The sequence below is a fragment of the Oncorhynchus nerka genome, linkage group LG14 (assembly GCF_034236695.1).
Source record: "Oncorhynchus nerka isolate Pitt River linkage group LG14, Oner_Uvic_2.0, whole genome shotgun sequence".
In the NCBI taxonomy this organism is placed as follows: domain Eukaryota; kingdom Metazoa; phylum Chordata; class Actinopteri; order Salmoniformes; family Salmonidae; genus Oncorhynchus; species Oncorhynchus nerka.
In genome coordinates, this window is record NC_088409.1 from 31689669 (window position 1) to 31712206 (window position 22538).

Genomic DNA, 22538 nt, shown 5'->3' on the forward strand with positions numbered 1-22538 from the left:
TTTTCAAAACGTCTTGCCAGGCAGGGTAAGCATACATGAAACACAGCCCTTATTTCCCTATGGGAAAAATGGTGGAATAACGATTAGAACCATTTCCCTGTTTGACCGCTAGGTTTTATGGGTGTTACAACACCTCCACTGTGGGGCTCTATTACACAGAACCTTTAGAATGGTATTTACTGATGTCCACTATGAGCAAGTCTGTCTGTTAATGAAATCAAATAAACACACCTGTGAAAATATATACTGAATGGGTGGGGGATGAGATCCCATAAATAAATCCTTTGTTTGGATTCATTTTTATTATTTGATTTATTTATTACATTACAGATCACATCACATCACAGTACACCAGTCAAAAAGTTACATATAGTATAAGAAAGGCATATACATCTCCATGCTGATGCTTCACCCCTAGATGGCGACATTACCTTCTGTTTCCTTGTATAGCAGCACCAGCTAATGTCCATGAAAATACCTTGATGTTTGCCAATAAAAAACATTCCTAGGTTGAATATACTGACCATGATGTCTATGACACTGACCCAGAAAATGGTGTCATGCACTGTTCCATTCAAATTCACTTGATCCTTTCCACACGTTAACAGCTCCCTCAACATAACTTTCAGAGCCAGAAGTATGTTAAAATTAAAAGTCTCTTTTATAAATAAATTAATAATTCCCTTCAACTTTCCCTTTTTCCATTTACACATTGCTGATATCATTTCCTCTGATTTTACATTTTACCTCCAATGTCCTACATTCATTCTTCCTTTTCAACCCCTGAAGGAGTGTGAAAAGTCACGTGTTGGGGATATAAGACTAGATGCCCTGAAGTTAACACGGATAGGTTGGGAGACCTTAGGTAAGTCCTTAGTGATTTCGAAAATCTCCTGTTTATCTGAACATACTCCTTTGGCGATCGTCTCAAATTCCATGATAGACTTGTACTCTGATGGAGAAGGTGATCTGTACAGGTCTTTGGATGGGACGGCTTTGCTGGGAGTGAAGATGGGCACACGGATGGCGTTCTTGTATGGCAGCTGGTACTCCTTCAGCATCCCACCCCTTGTGCCCATCTTGATCCTCTGACTGGGGTTTCTCTGGACCAAGAAATGAGCCATCTGTTTCTGCTTGTAGGTCTCCTTTCTCGAGGAGTCGTTTTCAAACAATGTGGTCCTGGAATCAAGCAATAGCATTTTTTAAAGAGCAGTTTGAAAGTGTCCTGCTGTTGCTGCTGTTCTTAGACACTTTATTTGTAAGACCAATATAATCTTTGTGAAAATGTGTTAATTTAGTGAATTATGATAATGAATTTGTGGCACACATTGAACATGACCACCAGCACTCGGCTGGAACAGTGATTAAAAGCTAAATTTGATGAAACTATCGATCATGCTAATATACATACTGTTGTTCTGGTCTTGTTTCCATCACCAAGTCCAACCAAGTGGCCTGGTAGGACTCCTTCTTCTCCTGGTCCTTCTCCTTTACATCGCAGTGGGCATTTACCAGATACACATCCCCATTGTTTAGACTGTTAATCTTGTGTGTGCAGAGCATAGTGGAGACAGAGATGAGAGAGTTCACTGACTACCTGTTAGATGTGCTAATCTATAGGCTTCTCTGGGACTTGATTTTGGATGGAGATGAAGGACAGTTGGTCTGTGTGTGCGGTTGTGTGTTGTACTGTGGTTCTCCAGAGCCTCTTATAATGTTAAGGTTCTATTTTTACCCTACTACATCATACCATTGCCAATGCTGTCACCGTGGTTGGCTCAGGTTGTTTGGCGTTTCAGGTTGGTTTACAGCTGTCCTGTGAGGAAGGCGACCAGTGGAAAGAGTGACGAACACCACTTTAATTTCATTGAGTTGTATTAGCGTTGTATTAGCCAGTCCAAACCACACAAGGAGGTTAAAGGTCAGTCATGCTCCTCAGACTTCTCAGATATCTCATAGGGTAAATGCTTCAGGATATTGCTCAATGTAATATGACCTCTGGTGGCAGAATTGTGCACATAGTATACATTGTATTTCATCTTTCACCCAAATGTCAGAGCCAAAGTACAGGGAACATTTTCACCTTCATCTGAATGTATTTAACATTCATTCATCATCTATTTTTTCCCCCAAAGAATTGTACAGTTGTATAAATAAACCTAGGTGGAGACTTAGAGTAATGTTCGGAGTCCATTGTTCTTGTATCACGCGTCAAAGTTGCAATTATCAGTGCATGTATTAGTGGACAGATTACCCAGGCATTCCTCAGTAAGGGTTGCCCTGTATCGGTACAATAATTCCATGTGATGATGTAGAGGTATAGATCCTGGAAATGCTAGCATACTATCTGGAAGTTTTGCAATAGATGGACCTCTCTTTACATTGTCCTTTAACAATACTTATTTTGTCACTGAACAGATTTGACCAGATTTGAGTAGTAAAGAATATATTTAAGATATTTTCAACATCAGGGCCTTTTTAGCGATGCCATACATGTTATCTAGATCCTTTTCTAGAGAAAACAGAGAATTGTACAAGTTTGTGTCTTTATTGATCACCAATCATCACTTTAGACAAACAATATGTTATGCTACATTTGTCATAGACCAACTGTGGGTCTCACAAGCAAGTTGTTGTGTATATAGTGCCTTTCTGTTAAATGTGATCTTTACTTTACACCATTTTAATAACAACATGGTAGATTAATCATCGAAACTATGAACTGACTATTTAGATGTGATCATTTTCTTCTAATCATAGTTTTAGGGAGGAATACAAACACCAATCAAACTACACTGAACAAAAATATACAGGTACAGCTCATATGGGGAAATCAGTCAATTTAAATAAATAAATTAGGACCTAGTCTATGGATTTCACATGACTGGGCAGTGGTGGTCTGTGGTTGTGAGGCCGGTTGGACGTACTGCCAAATTCTCTAAACCGACGTTGGAGGTGGCTTATGGTAGAGAAATTAACATGACATTTTCTGGAAACCGCTTTGGTAGATATTCCTGCAGTCAGCATGCCAATTGCCCCTCAAAACTGTGGCATATCTGTGGCATTGTGTTGTGTGACAAAACTGCACATTTTTTGTGGCCTTTTATTGTCTCCACTACAAGGTGCACCTGTGTAATCATCATACTGTTTAATCAGCTTCTTGACATGCCACACATGTCAGGTGGATGGATTATCTTGACAAAGGAGAAAAGCAGGGATGTAAACAAATTTGTGCACAGATTTTGTGCATATTTTTTATTTCAGCTCATGAAACATGGGACCAACACTTTACATGTTGCGTATATATATTTTTCAGTATACATTGATAAATCATGGCTGATGGGTCTATGAGACAGTATAACGGCCTCTTTAAGATTGAGGAACATCAAGTGCCCATTGGGGAAATGATTTGGGGTCATTCTGTAAGGTGCATGGTCAGGTTTCAGAGTCATTGCCAGATCAACACAGCCTCAGAAACAGACACCTTGGCTGTCAACCTCGGCAGCTATTCCCCAGCCCCAGCCACTTTCTGAAGCTATGTCCCAGCAAGCCTCTGCGCTATTCACTTTCTGTCCCACTGAAAAGGACACTATGATGAAACAGCTTCATGCCATGAGTTCAACGGGTAGGCATGTGAGCAATGATTGATGCAGTGATGGAAGATTGACGATGCCTCCCTGAACTGACATTCTCTGCATACCTCATACCAACTTTCCCTCTTTCCAGCTTTGAAAATGTACCATCGATGAGTCAGGAACAGAACAGCCAAAGTTGATTATGTCATAATTCAGTGCCACATGCCATTGTCAGCAACAGGTGCTGCAGCTGTTATCATGCACTTCTCCAGGAAGCTACATTGGTGTCATAAAGCTTAGTACTTCAAATACATCAGCAATTCTTCAGCCCAATTTCACATGGAAAATTAAATGAACAAGCTGTCACAGGCTATGGCGTAGGTTCTTTGGCATTACCCTCTAGCCATGAGGCTGAAACTTAGTAAGCTGGTATTGGGCAATGACAGTTATCTTGGATTCATCCCAATGAGAACAGCCTGTTCTGTTGAATCCATCAGTTCCCAAGGAAAATATGGATGATGCAGAGTTATCATGGCACTGAAAGTAAGTGAGCAAAGGTTCATTTCAAACAACAAGAGAGCAAAATGTTACTTCTGATTGAATCTAAAATATTGGTTATCTGTTTCCTTTCCTCAGATAATGCTTTTTATAACTTTATAACATATAAAATATGATGCATCACCCTCCAGGTATGGTATCAAGACTAATTCAAGGTCGAATAGGCTAAGTAAGAATTTTGTCCACAAATGTACTGAAATTTCTATTATATGTAAATATCTTATGATTAGTAAAAGCAATAATGTAGCTATTTTGTTAGATACTTCACCATATTAGCAGAAATCGTATTTTTTCAAAGTAATTTTAGCTGTCGGCTGTGGCATTAGCTGTTCGGTCTGAACTGATTCAAACTGATTCACAAATCATGGGAATGTATGGTGCTTTGCAGACTGACTCCCAGAGGCCGGTGTTGCTAGGCAACCCCCTGCACTTGGGGGCAGGTGGACTGCTCCCTTCGTGGCTAAAGCCAATGTGAGAAACGTGCCATTAAACATTTGTGCTATGAAAAAAAAAAATACAGCACGCTGACCCACAAACATTATTTGCTAGATTCACGATAGTGTTGTTAGACAAGCAAGGAAAGTAAACTTCAAAACTTGATGTTTTATTGGAATTTGCAGCTGTTGTTGGTAAGTAATGAATCTGCTAGCTTCTGCCTTGACTTACTATATATTTAATTTTATGATATCGCTGATTAAGACATTTCAATTAGGTCTCAATGGTGAAGAAAATTGATAGGGTTGGTGGACATAGATGGAGAAAACAGGACATAAAGTCCAAGACAAGATCCAGTGGGATAATCAGAAGAGTGAAATACATGTGTGATTAAGTTAAAGATGCAGTTCGGGATCTTATGCACAACACATTTGTAACATTGTACGAATTGGATTCATAACATTTTATACGAATTGCAAAAATGTAACATATCTTATGAAATGAATGAGAAAGTACACCATTGGATTCCATAGTACACAAAAAAACGTAGACCATGTTTGGCTTGTGAGCACCGCATTCAAAACTACTGGCTGAAATGATCCAAAAGTTCTGGAGCATCACTTTAATGTTTGCCTGATGACAAACTGAATTATTCAGCTCCATTGTTCCTACAAACTAACGTCAGTGGGCGTGGCGTAGCGTTTCGACGGAGTAAGGACTTCCGGTAGCCAGGCATCTTTAATGTTGTACGATCATGTTTCAGTGCTCGTCCACTTAGGGATACATGATGAAGGCTACTTGGGTGAAAGAAACAGCTGCGGATGGAACAGCGTGAATATAAGTGTTTTTCAAGTAAAAGGTTTTCTAGTAAATATGTATTTGCTGAAGGCAAGTCTAGTGCTATGCTGCAAGACCCAATCCCCCCATTTCAGGAAAAAGTGAATGGGCAGCACCTTTGACCAATATTAGAAGGTATAGAATGCAGCCGAGATTGTACGCAATTATTGTGATAACATGTGAACCTCCAAACACGACTTCAGTTACTGTAGCGCACTGCCTCTCATTTGTTTTTTTATAACCTGATAGGCCTACTACCTAGTCGCAAGGTGTCTCAACTCAAGACTTCTCATCTTTATGTGTCTAGATGTCTCCAGACATGAAGATTAATATGATGGCTGAGTCCTATGCATGACATTTAGATTTTTGTCCCCAAAATTGGCTACAATATGATACACTGTAGGCCTATGCTTCGTAGAACCATTCCTGCCATCTGCTGGTGAACCCAATCAATCACATAATACAGCCATGATCAGCATTTCTTTGTGACATTTCATCTGTAGCCTTTTTACGTGAATTTTGTGTCTTTAATGTACAACTTGAATTCTCCCCTTATAGTGAAAAATATAATAATGTAAGAAAAGTCATCATTTAATTGTACAAAGTTGATACAGCGTTATGATGCATGTATTATCAGAGATCGAGGACTATCCATCTTGGAATAGTACCATTATAAAATACATAATGTTTGTGGCTACACTGTCTACGCTTGATAACAGCATATAACAACGGCCAATATTTCCCCGGATAATTACTGTATATGGGTGTTGTATCGAATACGGAGACAGACAGGATGTGGAGCTGAAAGAAAGAAGGCGGAGAATAGTTGAAAGTCGTTGGAAACGTCGCAAAATCCGAAAGGATTGCAATGGAATGATGTCCTTTATTTAGGAAAAACTAACAACGAAAGGGTAAGTGTGATTGATGTAACTTTTCTGTCCTTGTCTAAACAAATGTTACATTTTAAACTTATCGAGGCCCTTTCGAAGGCATTTGAGACAGGGATATTTACTAGTCGCACTTCCCGAAGTTGGCTGCCAGACATGGGGGACAAATGGAGTTTCCGAATTCCCATTTCGGGGAAACACATAGGAAGGAAATATACCTATTCTAAGTATTCCATGTAACTGCAGAGTAATTTTCTTAAACCTTTTATAATAGGTTTTATTCTGAAGTAGTTATTTTTTACATTAAAAATGAAAAATCTGTGTTTAAAAAAAAAAAAAATTGACCGGAGTATACGTGATTTGTGACCAAGTCAAAACATTTTACTATTCAATAGCCCTTTCTCAGTACTATTTTTGTTAGTAGCCTAATTTTGGAATCGAATATGTTTTTTTGCTGGCTGAACTATTCTAAGCTACTGAACATAAAGGAAAAAGTCATGAAGGGGTTCGTATGGTTCGCTATATGCCAATCGATACAGTATCAAAACATTCGATTGTTTGGTGAAGTCATAATATTACTCATTACATCAGTTTTGATTGATTTGTTTATTTCTAAAGCAATTCTCTCCACAGCTCAAACACATGTAAATTAAATAAAACAACAAATAAACAACCATACAAAAGTGCAAATGGCTATTACAGCAGATGAAAAAGTGAAATAAGTGATTTATGTTCTGAGGTACAGCAAATTATACACTTATTGAATGCAATCTGCATGCATTCCAGACAGTGCTTTCTGTGAATGATTACCTGTGTGAGATTAGATGGCACAGCATGCTCCAATCAGACATTGTTACATACCAGACTTCACAAGACACTTAAAGCTTCAAGCATGTATCAACAAGCTGATGCTGTTATTAAATTAGTCTGCAATTCAGTGTGCAATTCCACCACATAATCTATTCTCCACTGCAGAAGAGACTGGACAGATGTATTTCTCACTAGCAATAATCCACTCAGATCAATATTAATTATCTGTGTGTACCCTTTATTTAACTAGGCAAGTCAGTTAAGAACAAATTCTTATTTATAAGGACAAGTTTATCAGTCATTTTAAAAATATTGACGTTAAAGGCCCAATGCAGTGAGATAACGTGATTTTCCTGTGTTTCATACATATTTCCACATAATGAGGTTGGAATAATACTGTGAGATTGTGAAAATTATGACAATGCCCTTTTAGTGTAAGGGCTGTTTGAAAACACCGACTGAAATTTCAGCCTGTTTTCATGGGATGGAGTTTTGGCCTGCCTGGTGATATCACCAGTTAATAGACCAATAAGAAAGAGAGTTCCAAACCTCTCTGCCAATAACAGCTAGTTTTCAGTTTTCCCCTCCCCACTGAGACCACTCCCAGACAGTCCTAGCAAATATCTTCGCTAAGAAGCTAATAATTTTTGGGGGACCACTTTATTTGAAAACAATCACAGTAAGGTACTTAATTGTTAACCACTATTTGATATTGAGATAAAAACTGCTGCATTGGACCTTTAATGCTTTGGAACCAAACTCCATACTAGCCCTTCAAAACACACCAGATAAATTATACTCTGTTCTTTTTTACCTGTCGTTACTCCTTTTGTCTCCATAGGATCCCAGCAAGCCTAGAGGAATGTGGATGAAGAGTGATCTGGCCTCCAACATAAAGTTATCCCTCCACTGAACCAAATAGTTTTGCCTAGCAACTGGTTGCCACCATAATGATACCTAGGCTGGTCTGGGTGTGCCTGGCACTGATAGGGGCGAGGAGCTGCCACGCCCACAGTCTGTTTACCTGTGAACCCATCAAGGTGCATCGCTGCCTGGGGATGCTCTACAACATGACCTTCTTCCCCAACATGATGGAGCACTATGACCAGGACATAGCAGCCAGCAGGATGGAGGTGAGTGTTTCTCACTGTGATAAAACCCTTAGATTTCCCATCAAACTTGGTGCATAGAGGGAAAAATGACTTTGCAGTTTGTTACAGATGTAGGATCTTAATTTGAGCCAATTTGCTACAGCAGGAAAATTATCCCAAAATAATCCTAGGGCAACAGGAAATGTAAATTATTTATTATGTCGATTATAATTAATGGCCATTTTTGTAGGGTTTGATACATTTTTCGTAAGGGAAAATCAAGTCTAAAATGTCAAAATGGAAATTACAACCTACAAAAGCCTTTTTAAACCTCTACATGTGTGCCATTAATCCAACAGGTGCAAAAGGATAATTGTGTATTAAAATAACTATTTTCAAACCATTCTCTATGAACTTGCTAAGATGTAGAGGAAATGAAGTCTTTTAATGGATAAATATTTTCTTAACTTCTTGAACTGCACTGTTGGTTAAGGGCTTGTAAGTATGCGTTTCACGGTAAGGTCTACACTTGTTGTATTTGATGCATGTGACAAATAAAGTTTGATTTGATAGCTGAGTATTGAAGCTTGTGTGTCTTAGCATTCTCAACGGTCTTCCATCCTCTCTCACTGTAGCTGCAGGGTTCAGTTCAGTAATGTAGTTTACGAAAGTTCAATCAGAAGACTTAATGCTTGTTTAACTTCATCCAGTAAGCATAACATAATTCGCTTTTGTTTCCTATTCCACAGGCATATTGGGAGTGAGTACTAACGTATCATTGTCAGCATAGCATCTTGTTTCTTCTCTTTCCTATTAGCCATGTGTGGAATGTCATTTACCTAATAGCATATAAACACGGCACAATAATGCACATTCCTTATGCTTGCTGTTTAACCTATGGACTCACTTTTGCAATGATCACCTTCCTCTCTCTCAACCAATGGGTGTAAATCTAGGGAGGTATTTATATGTCAACTTACCCTCGTTCTCTCACTTGCTGTTTTTCAGCAACAGTTTTCGACAACCATCCACCTTCCCACCACCACCAGCTATAATAGCCTTAAGGACCGTCATTGGAACTCCTTTCCCCCAGTGGGGGGGTTCCGATGTCAGCAGTCCCGGCTACCTGCCATCATTGCCAAAAGAGACCCTACTGTTATGTTTTTTTTTACACAGAGCAGCACATAGGTCAGAACACAATCATGGTTACATTAAGACATCATGGAGTTGGCGTGAGATATGGGTTGGAAAAGATACCTCAATGCAGGGAAGGGATATACCTCAACTTCAATAGAGGAGTCACTACCGTGTGAATGTTCTCTGTTGCTTTGAAATTGTACTCCAAATGTTACCTTTATCCACACTGATGCACCAAGAAGATTGAAATACTGCTAGTTTTTCCAAAAAACGTTCCTTTTCGGCCTCATGCTAGCTAGCAGTAGTCACCGCAGCCATTTTGGAATGGCAGTGTCAGCCAAACAGCTCCTTTTGTTGTTCATTCTATAATAGCTGCTGTGGCTACTGGTAGCTAGCATGAAGACAAAAAATGGCAGTTTTCCAGGAAAAGTAGCAGTATTTCAATCTTCTTGATGGAACAGTGTGGATAAAGGTCCAATTTTGACTACAATTGTATATCCTATGCCTGCATTGAGGTACGTTTTCCGACCCGTATCTCACGCCGGCTCCACAGTGTTTTCATGTAACCATGATTGAGTTCCAACCTCATTGTAAACAAGCATAACGGTATGGTCGGTATCCTTTGGCAAGCTGCCATCACATCATCTGGCTTTGATGATCTTCTCTCAGAGACAAGGCCATTCCTCAAACTATTTCATAAAATGTCATATTGCATTCCATCTTTATGGTTAATTCAGTTAAGCCTGTACTCTATTTAAATCAGTGTGGGGCAGACAGTGATATGCTGGAGGACTCTTTGTGTGATGTCTATCTATCAGGCTGAGCTGAGGTGCTCCTCTTATTTCAGGACAACCTCAGGGAGCCACAGGGAACTCTGGGTACTTTGTCGTGTGGGGCGTCCTTTGATTTAGGAGAGGAAGGGGAGGGAGACACACCTACCTCACACAAAGACTAGCCAGCATTCCTTCTACACTACTCTCTCTATTTCTACCTCCCCCTCTCTTCCTTTCTTTGTCTTTCACTCCTTCACTTCACTTAAAAATGTCAGTGTTTGGTATCTAAAGTAATAGATGCATGCAGTACCTACTGCTGACAGACAATCTAACCAAATGGCCTGTTGGAAAGTGTGCCATAATGGGATCTAGGTATTGTTATGAAGTTGACTCTCCTGTTGCTCTTCTGTTCAGTATTATTTGATAGGATTTTCCGGGTTGAGGACTATCCCTTTCCTTCAGGGGCATTGTTCCTGTTACGATATCAATGTGCCAATATTCCACTAGTGTTTGGCAGCTTAGTAGGAACACTTTCAGCACCTGTAAGGAAATAGACCTAAATAGAGTGAAAACTAGTATATGTTTTTAAAATACATTACATACTCAACCATTGCATTTTGAAGTTAGGATGCCATAATGCGTAGCCAGCCCTTTCCTGCAGTCAATTGACCAAATCACTGTCTAGTAGCCTTATGGGTGAAATGTTATTCATATTTTCATAATTTAATAATTAATAAACATATATTTTTTTAACTGAAGGAAATCCGGTGTTTCTATGTCAAAGTTTTTGTTATATTTCAGTTTTCTGTAATGTATATAAAGTGTAATATTGGGATGTAAAATCTCAATTGAATACATTTCAACTCTATATCTGACATGGTACAGGTGTTTTCGTTTTTTAATGCCCATAACCATGTGTGTGAGGTGTATACTTTAGTTTTAAAGTAGATTTGTTTAACGCCTTACCAAGAAACATTCTGTGTGACCCTGATTTAGCCCACTGCTGTAAAAGGTTCATTGAGTCATTGTTATCCATAGTTGAGGGACCTTGAGTGGAAATCCACAGTAGAGGGATCATTCTTTTTGAATGAAGACATACAGAGGCCCCAATTCCAATACATAATAAATGTCTAACTATTTACAGTGGCTCCACAGAAAAATACAAGAAACGGCAGATTGTAGACTAAGAAGAGCTCTTTGAGATGGAGTTTGGGACCTCCAAAGAAGTGAAACAAGGACTCATACAGTTCCCCAGCCCCCGTCTAGATCTGGGCTGCAGCCAGTCTGGAGCTGGGGAAACCGCCAGGGAGAGAACGTTGAATAGTGTGGTTGTTAGATTGGCCCTGTGCTGATGGGGAAATGTTGCTTATACAGTGTAAACATCGGCTGGATTCACTGCCTCCAACAGTCATAGTTCTTTCTGCATAACTGCTTTTGTAAACTGAACAGGACTGTTTGATAACATGGCGTATCTGATCCAAACCAAGTGGCCCTTAGATTAAGATGGCAACATGATACAGTCTGTAACCTTTGAAGGATACAGTTATACTTGTTTTGTTGAATGATTTGTGGCATTCGTTACAGATGGTATCTTAAGATTTTGTGATATGGTCGTTACTTCGACAAGATCTGTTTATTTGGATAAATTCTGTTTAGCGTGACTCAACAATGCCACATATAACCATTCATGCTTTGGTAGAAATCACTGTGAACTCGAACGGTTGTTAGATCAGAGCAGCAGCTTTAGTGTGATGGAATGGATACTGAGCAGAAGCCCAACAGTTCTGTCCATTCCAGTCAACATCCCTCTCCTTGTTTCCAAATAGTCCCAGAGTCATTTCCTGATGCCCACCCCCACCTACTGAAATCTGTTGAAACTGAGACAGCCTGTGAAAGGAATCCTTTGTGTGGCACCATCATACAGTGCATTACAGCCTCTTATGTACTGTAGCCTTTTAATCTTTTGCAACCAAGTCACGTGTACAGGAAAATAAAACTATTCTATTTCTGGATCTGCCCATGGCAAGGGAACTGCATGGACTGTATTGTGGCCGTGGGTAACAGTATTAACCTCACGTTGACTGACTTTTAATTACAAACTGTTGTGATGTCTAGATGAATCTAGTTGAAATCAATATTGGTTGTTGGATTAAAAACATGTCTGACCATTTGTTCAGCTCCATTCTTACAGGTACAGCTACAGTGCTAGTATTTACTAGGGTAGCAAAATTCAGGTCACTTTCACAGGTTTTCCCAAAATCCTGGTTGGAAGATTCCTAGAATTAGGACAGAAAGACATAAATCCAGAAACTACAACCAGGACTTCTGGAAAACTTTTGATTTGAGGAAAATATACTGGAATTTTGTAACCCTAGCATTTACTGTATGTTCTTGAACCATAGATAAATTCAGATTTTTATCTTTCGCTCTCTCTGTTGATCTCCCTTTCGCTCCCTCTTTCTTTCTCTCTTCCTCTTTCTCTCCCTTTCTCCCTCTCTCTCTTTCTCTCTCGCTCCCCTTCCCTCCCTCCTGTCTCCTTAGCCCTTCATGCCGTTGGTCAATCTGCGCTGCTCTCCAGACGTACATCACTTCCTGTGTCAGGCCTTTATCCCAGCATGCACTGAGGACACCAAAGTGATCCAGCCATGTCGTGACCTGTGTGAGAAAGTGAGGTCAGACTGCAGGAAGGACATCGGCACCTTCGGCATCACCTGGCCTCTGGAGCTGCAGTGCGACAGGTAAATGTGACTGACTGAGTTGAACTCAATTCTCCAGGTCTCAGGCCAGGTTACTAATCACGTGTGCGAGGTTCACTGAACCACAACATCTGTTACATACATAGGCGTGTTGTACTGTGCCAAGTTTTATAGATGAAAAGACACATGCCTGACATTTTTCAGGTGACCAAATAGTAAACGTTTATAAACTGCTTGAAAACAGACAGTTGACCAGTTATTACATTTATCAGCACTACGTTTTGAAATGGTATTCATTTAGTTATGGTTTTGACTCTTTACCCTACTTTTTCTCCTCTAGATTGGAGTATTGCCTCTACTCTCCTGATGGCTCAGCCCTGCCACCAACCAGACTGACCACACCCAAGACCTCTCTGTCTGCCAAGAGGGACATGGGCTTCTGGTGCCCCCTTCAGCTGAAGACTCGGCCCGGCCAGGGATCCACGTTCCTAGGTGCCAGGGACTGCGCTCCCCCTTGCTCCAACATGTACTTCAAGCCCCATGAGATTGAGTTCGCCAAGACCTTCATCGGGGTGTGCTCCATCGTCTGCCTCTGCGCCACGCTCTTCACCTTCCTCACCTTCCTCATCGATGTCAAACGCTTCCGCTACCCCGAACGGCCAATCATCTTCTACGCCGTGTGCTACAGCTTCGTGTCGCTCATCTACTTCATTGGCTTCCTGCTGGGGAACAATGCATCCTGCAACAAGGTCTGTTTATGTCTGTGTCTGAAATGGCAACCAATCCCCTGTATTGTGCACTCCTTTAGACCAGCCCCCAGAGCCCTATGGACCCTGGTCTAAACTATTGTAATACAGTGCGGAAAGTATTCAGACCCCTTGACTTTTTCCACATTTAGTCTTATTCTAAAATTTATTTAATTGTTTTTTCCCTCATCAATCTACACACAGTACCCCAGAATGACGAAGAAAAAACATTTTTTGTATAAAAAAAAATGCATATGTATTAAAAATATATAAATATCACATTTACATAAGTATTCAGACCCTTGACTCAGTACTTTGTTGAAGCACCTTTGGCAGCGATTACAGCCTTGAATCTTCTAGGGTATGACGCTACAAGCTTGGCACATCTATATTTGGGGAGTTTCTCCCATTGTTCTCTGCAGAACCTCTCAAGCTCTGTCACGGACATTCAGAGACTTGTCCCGAAGCCACTCCTGCATTGTCTTGACTGTGTGCTTAGGGTCATTGTCTTCTTGGAAGGTGAACCTTTGCCCCGTTGGAAGGTGAACCTTTGCCCCGTTGGAAGGTGAACCTTTGCCCCGTTGGAAGGTGAACCTTTGCCCCGTTGGAAGTTGAACCTTTGCCCCGTTGGAAGGTGAACCTTTGCCCCGTTGGAAGGTGAACCTTTGCCCCGTTGGAAGGTGAACCTTTGCCCCGTTGGAAGTTGAACCTTTGCCCCGTTGGAAGATGAACCTTTGCCCCGTTGGAAGGTGAACCTTTGCCCTGTTGGAAGGTGAACCTTTGCCCCGTTGGAAGGTGAACCTTTGCCCCGTTGGAAGTTGAACCTTTGCCCCGTTGGAAGGTGAACCTTTGCCCCGTTGGAAGGTGAACCTTTGCCCCAGTCTGAGGTCCTGAGCGCTCTGGAGCAGATTTTCATCAAGGATCTCTCTGTACTTTGTTCTGTTCATCCTTTCCTCGATCCTGACTAGTCTCACAGTCCCTACCACTGAAAAGCATCATGCTTCACCGTAGGGATGGTGCCAGGTTTCCTCCAGACGTGATGCTTGACATTCAGGTCAAAGAGGTCAATCTTGGTTCACCCGACCAGAGAATCTTGTTTGTCATGGTCGTGAGAGTCCTTTAGGTCCCTTCTGGCAAATTCCAAGCGGGCTGTCATGTGCTTTTTACTGAGGAGTGGCATCCGTCTGGCCACTCTACCATAAAGGCCTGATTGGTGGAGGGCTGCAAAGATGTTTGTCCTTCTGGAAGGTTCTCCCATCTCCACAGAAGCACTCTAACGCTCTGTCAGAGTGACTATCGGGTTCTTGATCAACTCTCTGACCAAGGCCCTTCTCCCCTGATTGCTCAGTTTGGCCGGGCGGCCAGCACTAGGAAGAGTCTGGGTGGTTCCAAACTTCTTCCATTTAAGAATGATGGAGGCCACAGTGTTCTTGGGGACCTTCAATGCTGCGTAAATGTTTTGGTACCCTTCCCCAGATCTGTGCCTCGACACAATCCTCCTGTTTCGGAGCTCTATGGACAATACCTTTGACCTCATGGCCTGTTTTTTTCTCTGACATGAACTGTCAACTGTGAGACCTTATCTAGACAGTTCTGTGCCTTTTGAAAGGCTGTCCAATCAATTGAATCTACCACAGGTGGACTCCAATCAAGTTGTAGAAACATCTCAAGGATGATCAATGGAAACAGGATGCACATGACCTCAATTTCGAGTCTCATAGCAAAGGGTCTGAATATTTATGTAAATAACATATTTCTGTTTTTAATTTTTAATAAATGTGCAAAAATGTCAACCTGTTTTCTCTTTGTCATTATGGGGTATTGTGTGTAGATTGATGAGGAAAAACATGAATACATTTTAGAATAAGGCTGTAATGTAAAAAAAAAAGTGGAAAAGGTGAAGGGGTATGAATACTTTCCGAATGCACTGTATGTAAGGAATAGGGTGCCATTTGGGACACAGCCCATGTCTGGTGATGTATGTCCTGTGATGATATCTGAAGTCATGTAGCTATATATTGTGATGTTTATATGTATGCCAGGTATACCTCTTCTTTTCCTAGAAAACTTCTCTACGGGACATAAAAGTAGTCATTCATCCGTTAATCTATTTATTCATTCATTCATCCCAGGCGGTGCACCCGGCTGCCATGGACACAGTGGTACTGGGCTCCCAGAGTAAAGGCTGTACTTTACTCTTCATGCTACTCTACTTCTTCTCCCTGGCCGGCATCGTCTGGTGGGTCATCCTCACCATCACCTGGTTCCTGGCCGCCGGGCCCAAGTGGAGCTGCGAGGCCATCGAGAAGAAGGCGGTGTGGTTCCACTCTGCCGCCTGGGGGATCCCCGGAGCACTAACCGTCATGCTACTGGCTCTCAACAAGGTGGAGGGAGATAACATCAGCGGGGTGTGCTTCGTGGGGCTCTATGATCTGGACGCGCTGCGGTACTTTGTGCTGGCGCCACTGTGTATTGGGGTTGTGGTTGGGCTGTCTCTGCTCCTGGCTGGGATTGTGTCGCTCAACAACGTGCGTCAGGTGATCCAGCACGATGAGAGGAACCAGGAGAAGCTGAAGAAGTTTATGATCCGTATCGGAGTGTTCAGTGGTCTGTACCTGGTGCCCCTGGTCACTCTGCAGGGGTGTTATATCTATGAACAGAGCCAGCGCTCCACCTGGGAAAACACCTGGATCAATGACCGTTGCCAGGAGTACAGCATTCCCTGCTCACACAAGGTAACACACGCTCAGCACTAGAACATTTTCATAATAATTTGATATCTCTATGAATATATGCCACTGCAAAATTAATCTAAAATTAATAGTTGTTAAAAATCATTGCTGTTCTTATGCCTTCTTTCAGCCACAGTAAAATGTATGAATATATTTGGCAGACGTTTAAATGGAAATGGTGTCATTAAGCAATAAGGCACGAGGGGGTGTGGTGCTCTACAACATCCGTAGAGGACGACCCTACCTCACACAGGAAGCGGCGCAGGTCCTAATCCAGGCACTTGTCCTCTCCCGTCTGGACTACTGCAACTCACTGTTGTGCCATCAACCCCCTGCAACTTATTGAGAACGCTGCAGCCCACCTGGTTTTACAACTTTCCCAAGTTCTCCCATGTCACCCCACTCCTCAGCACCCTCCACTGGCTTCCAGTCAAAGCTCGCATCCACTACAAGACCATGGGGCTTGCCTTCGGAACACTGCCTCTCCCTACCTATGCTCAAGCCCTACACCCCAACCTGAGCACTCTGTTCTGCCCACTCTGGTCTCTTGGCCAGCTCCTGCTCAGCCCAGTCCAAGCTCTTCTTTGTTCTGGCACCCCAATGGTGGAACCAGCTTCCCCCTGACAGCAGAGTCCCTTCCCATCTTCCGAAAGCACCTGAAACCCTACATCTTCATAGAGTATCTTAAATAATCCCCCTCCCAAAAAAGGATAATAATAAAATAATCCTGAAACAACACAATTGTTCTTGAACCCCCCACCTTCTTTCTAGCTTTGCTGATAGCTACTTTATTGAGGAAAAGTGTACTTACTGTGATATGTGGTTGTTCCACCTAGCTATCTTAAGATAAATGGAAGTCTCTCTGGATAAGAGCATCTTCTAAATGACTCAAATGTAAATGTACTCTACCGGTCCAAAGTTTTAGAACACCTACTCATTCAAGGGTTTTTCTTCATTTTTACTATTTTCGACATTTTCGGCATCAAAAAGACATCAAAACTATGAAATAACACGTATGGAATCATGTATTAACCAAAAAAGTGTTAAACAAATCAAAATATATTTTATATTTAAGATTCTTTGCTTTGATGACAGCTTTGCACACTCTTGGAATTCTCTCAACCAGTTTCACCTGGAATGCTTTTCCAAGAGTCTCGAAGGAGTTCCCACAGTTAGCTGCTTTTCCTTAACTCTGCGGTCCGACTCATCCCAAACCATCTCAATTTGGTTGAATTTGGGGGATGGTGGAGACCAGGTCATCTGATGCAGCACTCCATCACTCTCCTTCTTGGTAAAATAGCCCTTACACAGCCTGGAAGTGTTTTGGGGTCATTGTCCTGTTGAAAAACAAATGATAGTCCCACTAAGCCAAAACCAGATGGGATGGTGTATCGCTGCAGAATGTTGTGGTAGACATGCTGGTTAAGTGTGCCTTGAATTCTAAATAAATCACAGACAGTGTCACCAGCAAAGCACCCCCACACCATAACACCTTCTCCTCGCTTTACAGTGGGGAAATACACATGCGGAGATCATCCGTTCACCCACACCGCGTCTCACAAGGATATGGCGGTTGGAACCAAAAATCTCCAATTTGGACTCCAGACCAAAGGACATATTTCCACCGGTCTAATGTCCATTGCTCGTGTTTCTTGGCCCAAACAAGTCTCTTCTTATTATTGGTGTCCTTTAGTAGTGGTTTCTTTGCAACAATTCGAACATGAAGGCCTGATTCACGCAGTCTCCTCTGAACAGTTGATGTTGAGATGTGTCTGTTACTTGAACTCTGTGAAGCATTTATTTGGGTTGCAATTTCTGAGGCTGGAACTAATGAACTTATCCTCTGCAGCAGAGTTAACTCTGGGTCTTCCATTCCTGCGGCGGTCCTCATTAGAGCCAGTTTCATCATAGTGCTTGATGTTTTTTTGCGACTGCACTTGAAGAAACTTTCAAAGTTCTTGCAATTTTCTGTATTGACTGACCTTCATGTCTTAAAGTATTGATGGACTGTCGTTTCATTTTGCTTATTTGAGCTCTTCTTGCCATAATATGGACTTGGTATTTTACGAAATAGGGCTATCTTCTGTATACCACCCCTACCTTGTCACAACACAACTGATTGGCTCAAACGCATTAAGAAGGAAATAAATTCCACAAATGTACTTTTAACAAGGCACACCTGTTAATTGAAATGCATTCCAGGTGACTACCTCATGAGGCTGGTTGAGAAAATTCCAAGAGTGTGCAAAGCAGTTATCCAGGCAAAGGGTGGCTATTTGAAGAATCTCAAATATAAAATATATTTTGATTTGTTTAACACTTTCTTTGGTTACTACATTATTCCATATGTGTTATTTCATAGTTTTGATGTCTTCACTATTATTCTGCAATGTAGAAAATAGTAAAAATAAAGAAAAACCCTTGAATGAGTAGGTGTTCTAAATCTTTTGACTGGTAGTATATGTCTAATATTCCACTGCTAAGGGGTTGGCCATATACCACAAACCCCAGAGGTGCCTTATTGCTATTATAAACTGGTTACCAACGTAATTAGAACAGTAAAACGTATTTTTATGTCATACCCGTGATGTACTACGGCTTTCAGCCAATCCGCATTCAGGGCTCAAGCCATCCGGTTTATAACACTGTAATGTCTGTTTCAGACTACAGAGTCTGGTCATCCAGACCTGTCCCTATTCCTAATTAAATACCTGATGACCCTGGTGGTTGGGATCTCAGCTGTGTTCTGGGTCAGCAGCAAGAAGACCTGCTCAGAATGGGCCTTCTTCTTCAACAGGACCAGGAAGAAAGAGTAAGGACACTTCACTAATGCCTGTCTCTCAACTGCTGAAACAAAACATATTCTTCCATGGATTGTATCCCAAATGGCACCCTAAGGCAAAAGTAGTGCATTGTATAAGGAATAGGGTGCCATTTGGGAAGCAACTTGTTTTTTTACAGTATGCAACATTCCCAGATTGCAGATCAATATAATTCTACTGTGTTCTAATTCTATTTCTCTATCCAGCCCCATTAGTGAGAGCCGAAGAGTTCTCCAGGAGTCCTGTGAGTTCTTCCTCAAACACAACAGCCGTGTCCAGCACAAGAAGAACCACTACAACCCCGGCTCCCACAAACTCAAGGTCATCTCCAAGTCCATGGGCACCAGCACCGGTGCCTCAGCCACAGGCAACCACTGCACCTCAGCAGTGGGCAACCATGAGGCCATCCGGGGCCAGGCTTCTTTCTTTGAGGCCAGGGGCTCATCTGATGCCTCTGCCAGGGAGAAGCTGGAGAGGGGCAGCTCCACCCGTGGCTCCAGGCTGGGGGAGAGGGACAGGGAGAGGCAGCCCAGTGGACAGGCCCTGTCTGGAGGGAAAGAGAGGGCAGAGAGACGTAGTAAGAAGGGCAGCTCCAGCAAGGTTAGCAGCCGCTCAGAGAGCTTCCACAGAGTCCCAGAGGGAAGGTAAAGACCGATACTTTCACCGTTTTGCCCAAGTACTTTCTGACCTACACATACGTACTTCAAAAGGTTTTGTCCACTCCACTGTTTACAGGTTGTTTTTTACAAACTTGTCTTGTAGGATGACTCCCCGGAGTGAACTATCAGAGACGAGACAGATGCCCAGTGGACAGCACCTGGCTTTAAGCCACTCCCACAGCGGCAGTGTGAAAGACTCCGTCCCTCACCTGGTTCGCCAGTTACCAGAGGAGAAAAAGGAGAAGGACAGCAGCTGCTGAGCCCAATCAACAGGGTCCTATGATACTTAACACCAACAGAGACAGGCAACTCTGGTCCTCAGGGGCTGGACTGAGTGTCTGCTGGTTTTTGTTCTTCCTTTCAAATGAGCAACTGATTTAGCCTGTCATACCATACCAGATGGGTACACTCTCAGAACAATCAGTGATATTAGTGGATCGATTAAGTACCAGAGGGAGAAGAGAAAACCAGCAGGAAGTCGAGAAAGTTCAGAGGACGGGAGTTTTCCTTCACACCACAGAGACAGGAAGGAAGAGACTAGGTGGGCCACCAGGGTCCTAGAGAGTTCCCTTCAGTGACCGACCCAACAGGTGTAGCTACTGTACATCAGTCAGCTTGACTGGATCACTGGCCACATCAGGGTGAATGATGTTAGAGAATCATGCAGCTCTTCAGACCAATGGTTGCATTTCCCTGCTGGAAAACAGTCACTTTACATATTGTTTATTTACTTATGAAAGCTGTACTTTTCTGAGGGTAGATTGATATGTAAAGTGTGTAGAATATACACTGGCAATATTTATGTAAAACTATTTTATTTTCTATCACTGGACTAGTCTTTACACTGAGTTTAAGCGCTTGAAAATCTGAAAATCGTGAAGGTTTCACCAAACAACCAGAACTTCAACGATATCTAGCTGTGGTGGTTAAATCTATTTTATTTTTGTATTCAAATGGTCAATGTCATGTGAATGTAGACAATTCCATCATGAAACAATGAGTAGCAAGCATAGCAGTTCTGTAATTAAAGTAATTGCAGTAGACAGGAGGTTCTCACTACCAATACACTCAGTATGCTACTCTACTTTCATTCCATTTCCATTATAGTGTTTTTCAGTATTTTTATAAATAGTTACATAAGCATTTTTCAATTTTGCTGACTCTCCTCGTAAACTTCATTTCCTGTAAATCTGAGTGGAGCATGTGTTTTTTTATACTACAGTTCCTTGAAGAATGTGCCCCATGAACTGAATCATGGTCTTCAGATAACCTACTTTTTGTCTGTCTACCTACAGATGCTTTACATGTGTGACAGTCATTCCATGTGTGCATTCATCTCCAGTGAAATATGTGGACAAAGTAACCAGGCTTATTTCTGGCTCTTGACCTTATGTAAGTTGTTGTGGTTGGACATCTCACTACACTAGAGGAGTTACCACTTAAAGATGAACCCAGTGCAAAGACGGATTGATACTGTACAATTTGTACTGAAATAGAATGTATTTTTTAAAAGTTTATATTTCTGCTACGCAATTATCTTTAAACCAAATATAGTAGTATGTATACCTAACATAATTGATGATCCAATATGAAAACACCAGTAGAGAAATCAGAGACGAAATCCAATCCAATGCATGTACCTAGTGGAGTTGATCTTTTTTGACAAATGTGTGGGTTTTGTTCAGTATTTCAATTGGCATGATACTTACCGGTAATCCATGAACTGTGTTTGACTACACATTTTTCTTGCAAGCATTTTCCCGAAAGGCCTGTTGGGAATAAGTCTTGCACACTGTATTAATAAAAACCATTTATCCATCCATACATACTCACAATAATTTGATAAGTATTTGAATCCCTCCATGCTGAATTGTTTTATTGTCTTTAATCTGACCCTGTCCTTGATCTTCATCCATATCTATTGTATATTATTATGTGGCTATCAGAAGACAAAGGTTCCAGCTAAAGAGAATGTGTTATCTTGCTTCCACTCCTTCACACATGAATAATATAACCACTACTCATCCTTGATTGCATATAGACTTGTTAGGCTGTAGAACATTTTTATTTTAAATTCCCTATACATTTTTGTGAACTTTTGTAGTGTTATGTTGTATGTACTATTTGATATATATTTTGTATCAATTTTATTTCCTTTGAATAAAAGATTATTGAATAGAATAAACTGAAATGTAATTTGTCTCATGAATGGATGCCTGGTTTTGTATCGCCCATACAGACGTTGAACCATGTTGTCATGTCTGTGTTATTTTTCGCGTTCAAAACAACTGGGAACTTGGAAATCTCAGACTTCTGACTTCAGTGTGTTCAAGATGGGAAAAAAGTAGCTCCGACTGGGAAAAATCTTTTTGAACTTTCATCCAACTTGGAATTACAAGTCGAGAAACTCTGTCTTTCTAGAGCTCAGATTTTTTGACCTGAAAATAGCTGACGTCATGATTTGACCTTGTTCTTTTCTGGGTTCTCAGTTGTCTTGAAAGCACCAATAGACATAAGCTATAATTGTTTGTAGTCATCAACATAATCATCATCAACTAGCCTACAAGAAAAATACATATGGAACATCTCAATTAAATATGCCTCCTTCTCAAAACCCATTGGAGGAGAAGATCAGACGGGCGGGACCTCTGACTTTCTCATCCAATGGGTTTTGAGAAGGAGATGAGGCGAGAGGACACAAGGAGTATGCTATATTATTCCCAATTTCATGAAATAACAGACTAGGATACCCACATATAAATGATTCCATACCATGATGT

The 22538-nt window shown here is 41.4% G+C and overlaps 2 protein-coding genes across 2 annotated transcripts; one reads left to right on the forward strand and one right to left on the reverse strand.

Annotated features, from left to right (window-relative positions):
- Positions 1-244: 244 nt before the first annotated feature.
- Positions 245-1697, reverse strand: LOC115102632 (telethonin-like). Its single transcript, XM_029622778.2, has 2 exons — positions 1412-1697; positions 245-1179 (listed from the first exon to the last, which is right to left on the reverse strand). The coding sequence occupies exons 1-2, from the start codon at positions 1561-1563 to the stop codon at positions 777-779; spliced, it is 555 nt and encodes a 184-aa protein (XP_029478638.1). The 5' UTR covers positions 1564-1697; the 3' UTR covers positions 245-776.
- Positions 1698-5835: 4138 nt separating this feature from the next.
- On the forward strand, positions 5836-21959 carry LOC115102555 (frizzled-6-like). The gene is made up of 8 exons (XM_029622645.2): positions 5836-6316; positions 7944-8235; positions 12645-12841; positions 13140-13548; positions 15678-16280; positions 18941-19089; positions 19306-19743; positions 19862-21959. Exons 2-8 carry the CDS (start codon positions 8053-8055, stop codon positions 20016-20018), a joined length of 2136 nt encoding a protein of 711 aa, XP_029478505.2. The 5' UTR covers positions 5836-6316; positions 7944-8052; the 3' UTR covers positions 20019-21959.
- Positions 21960-22538: the final 579 nt, after the last annotated feature.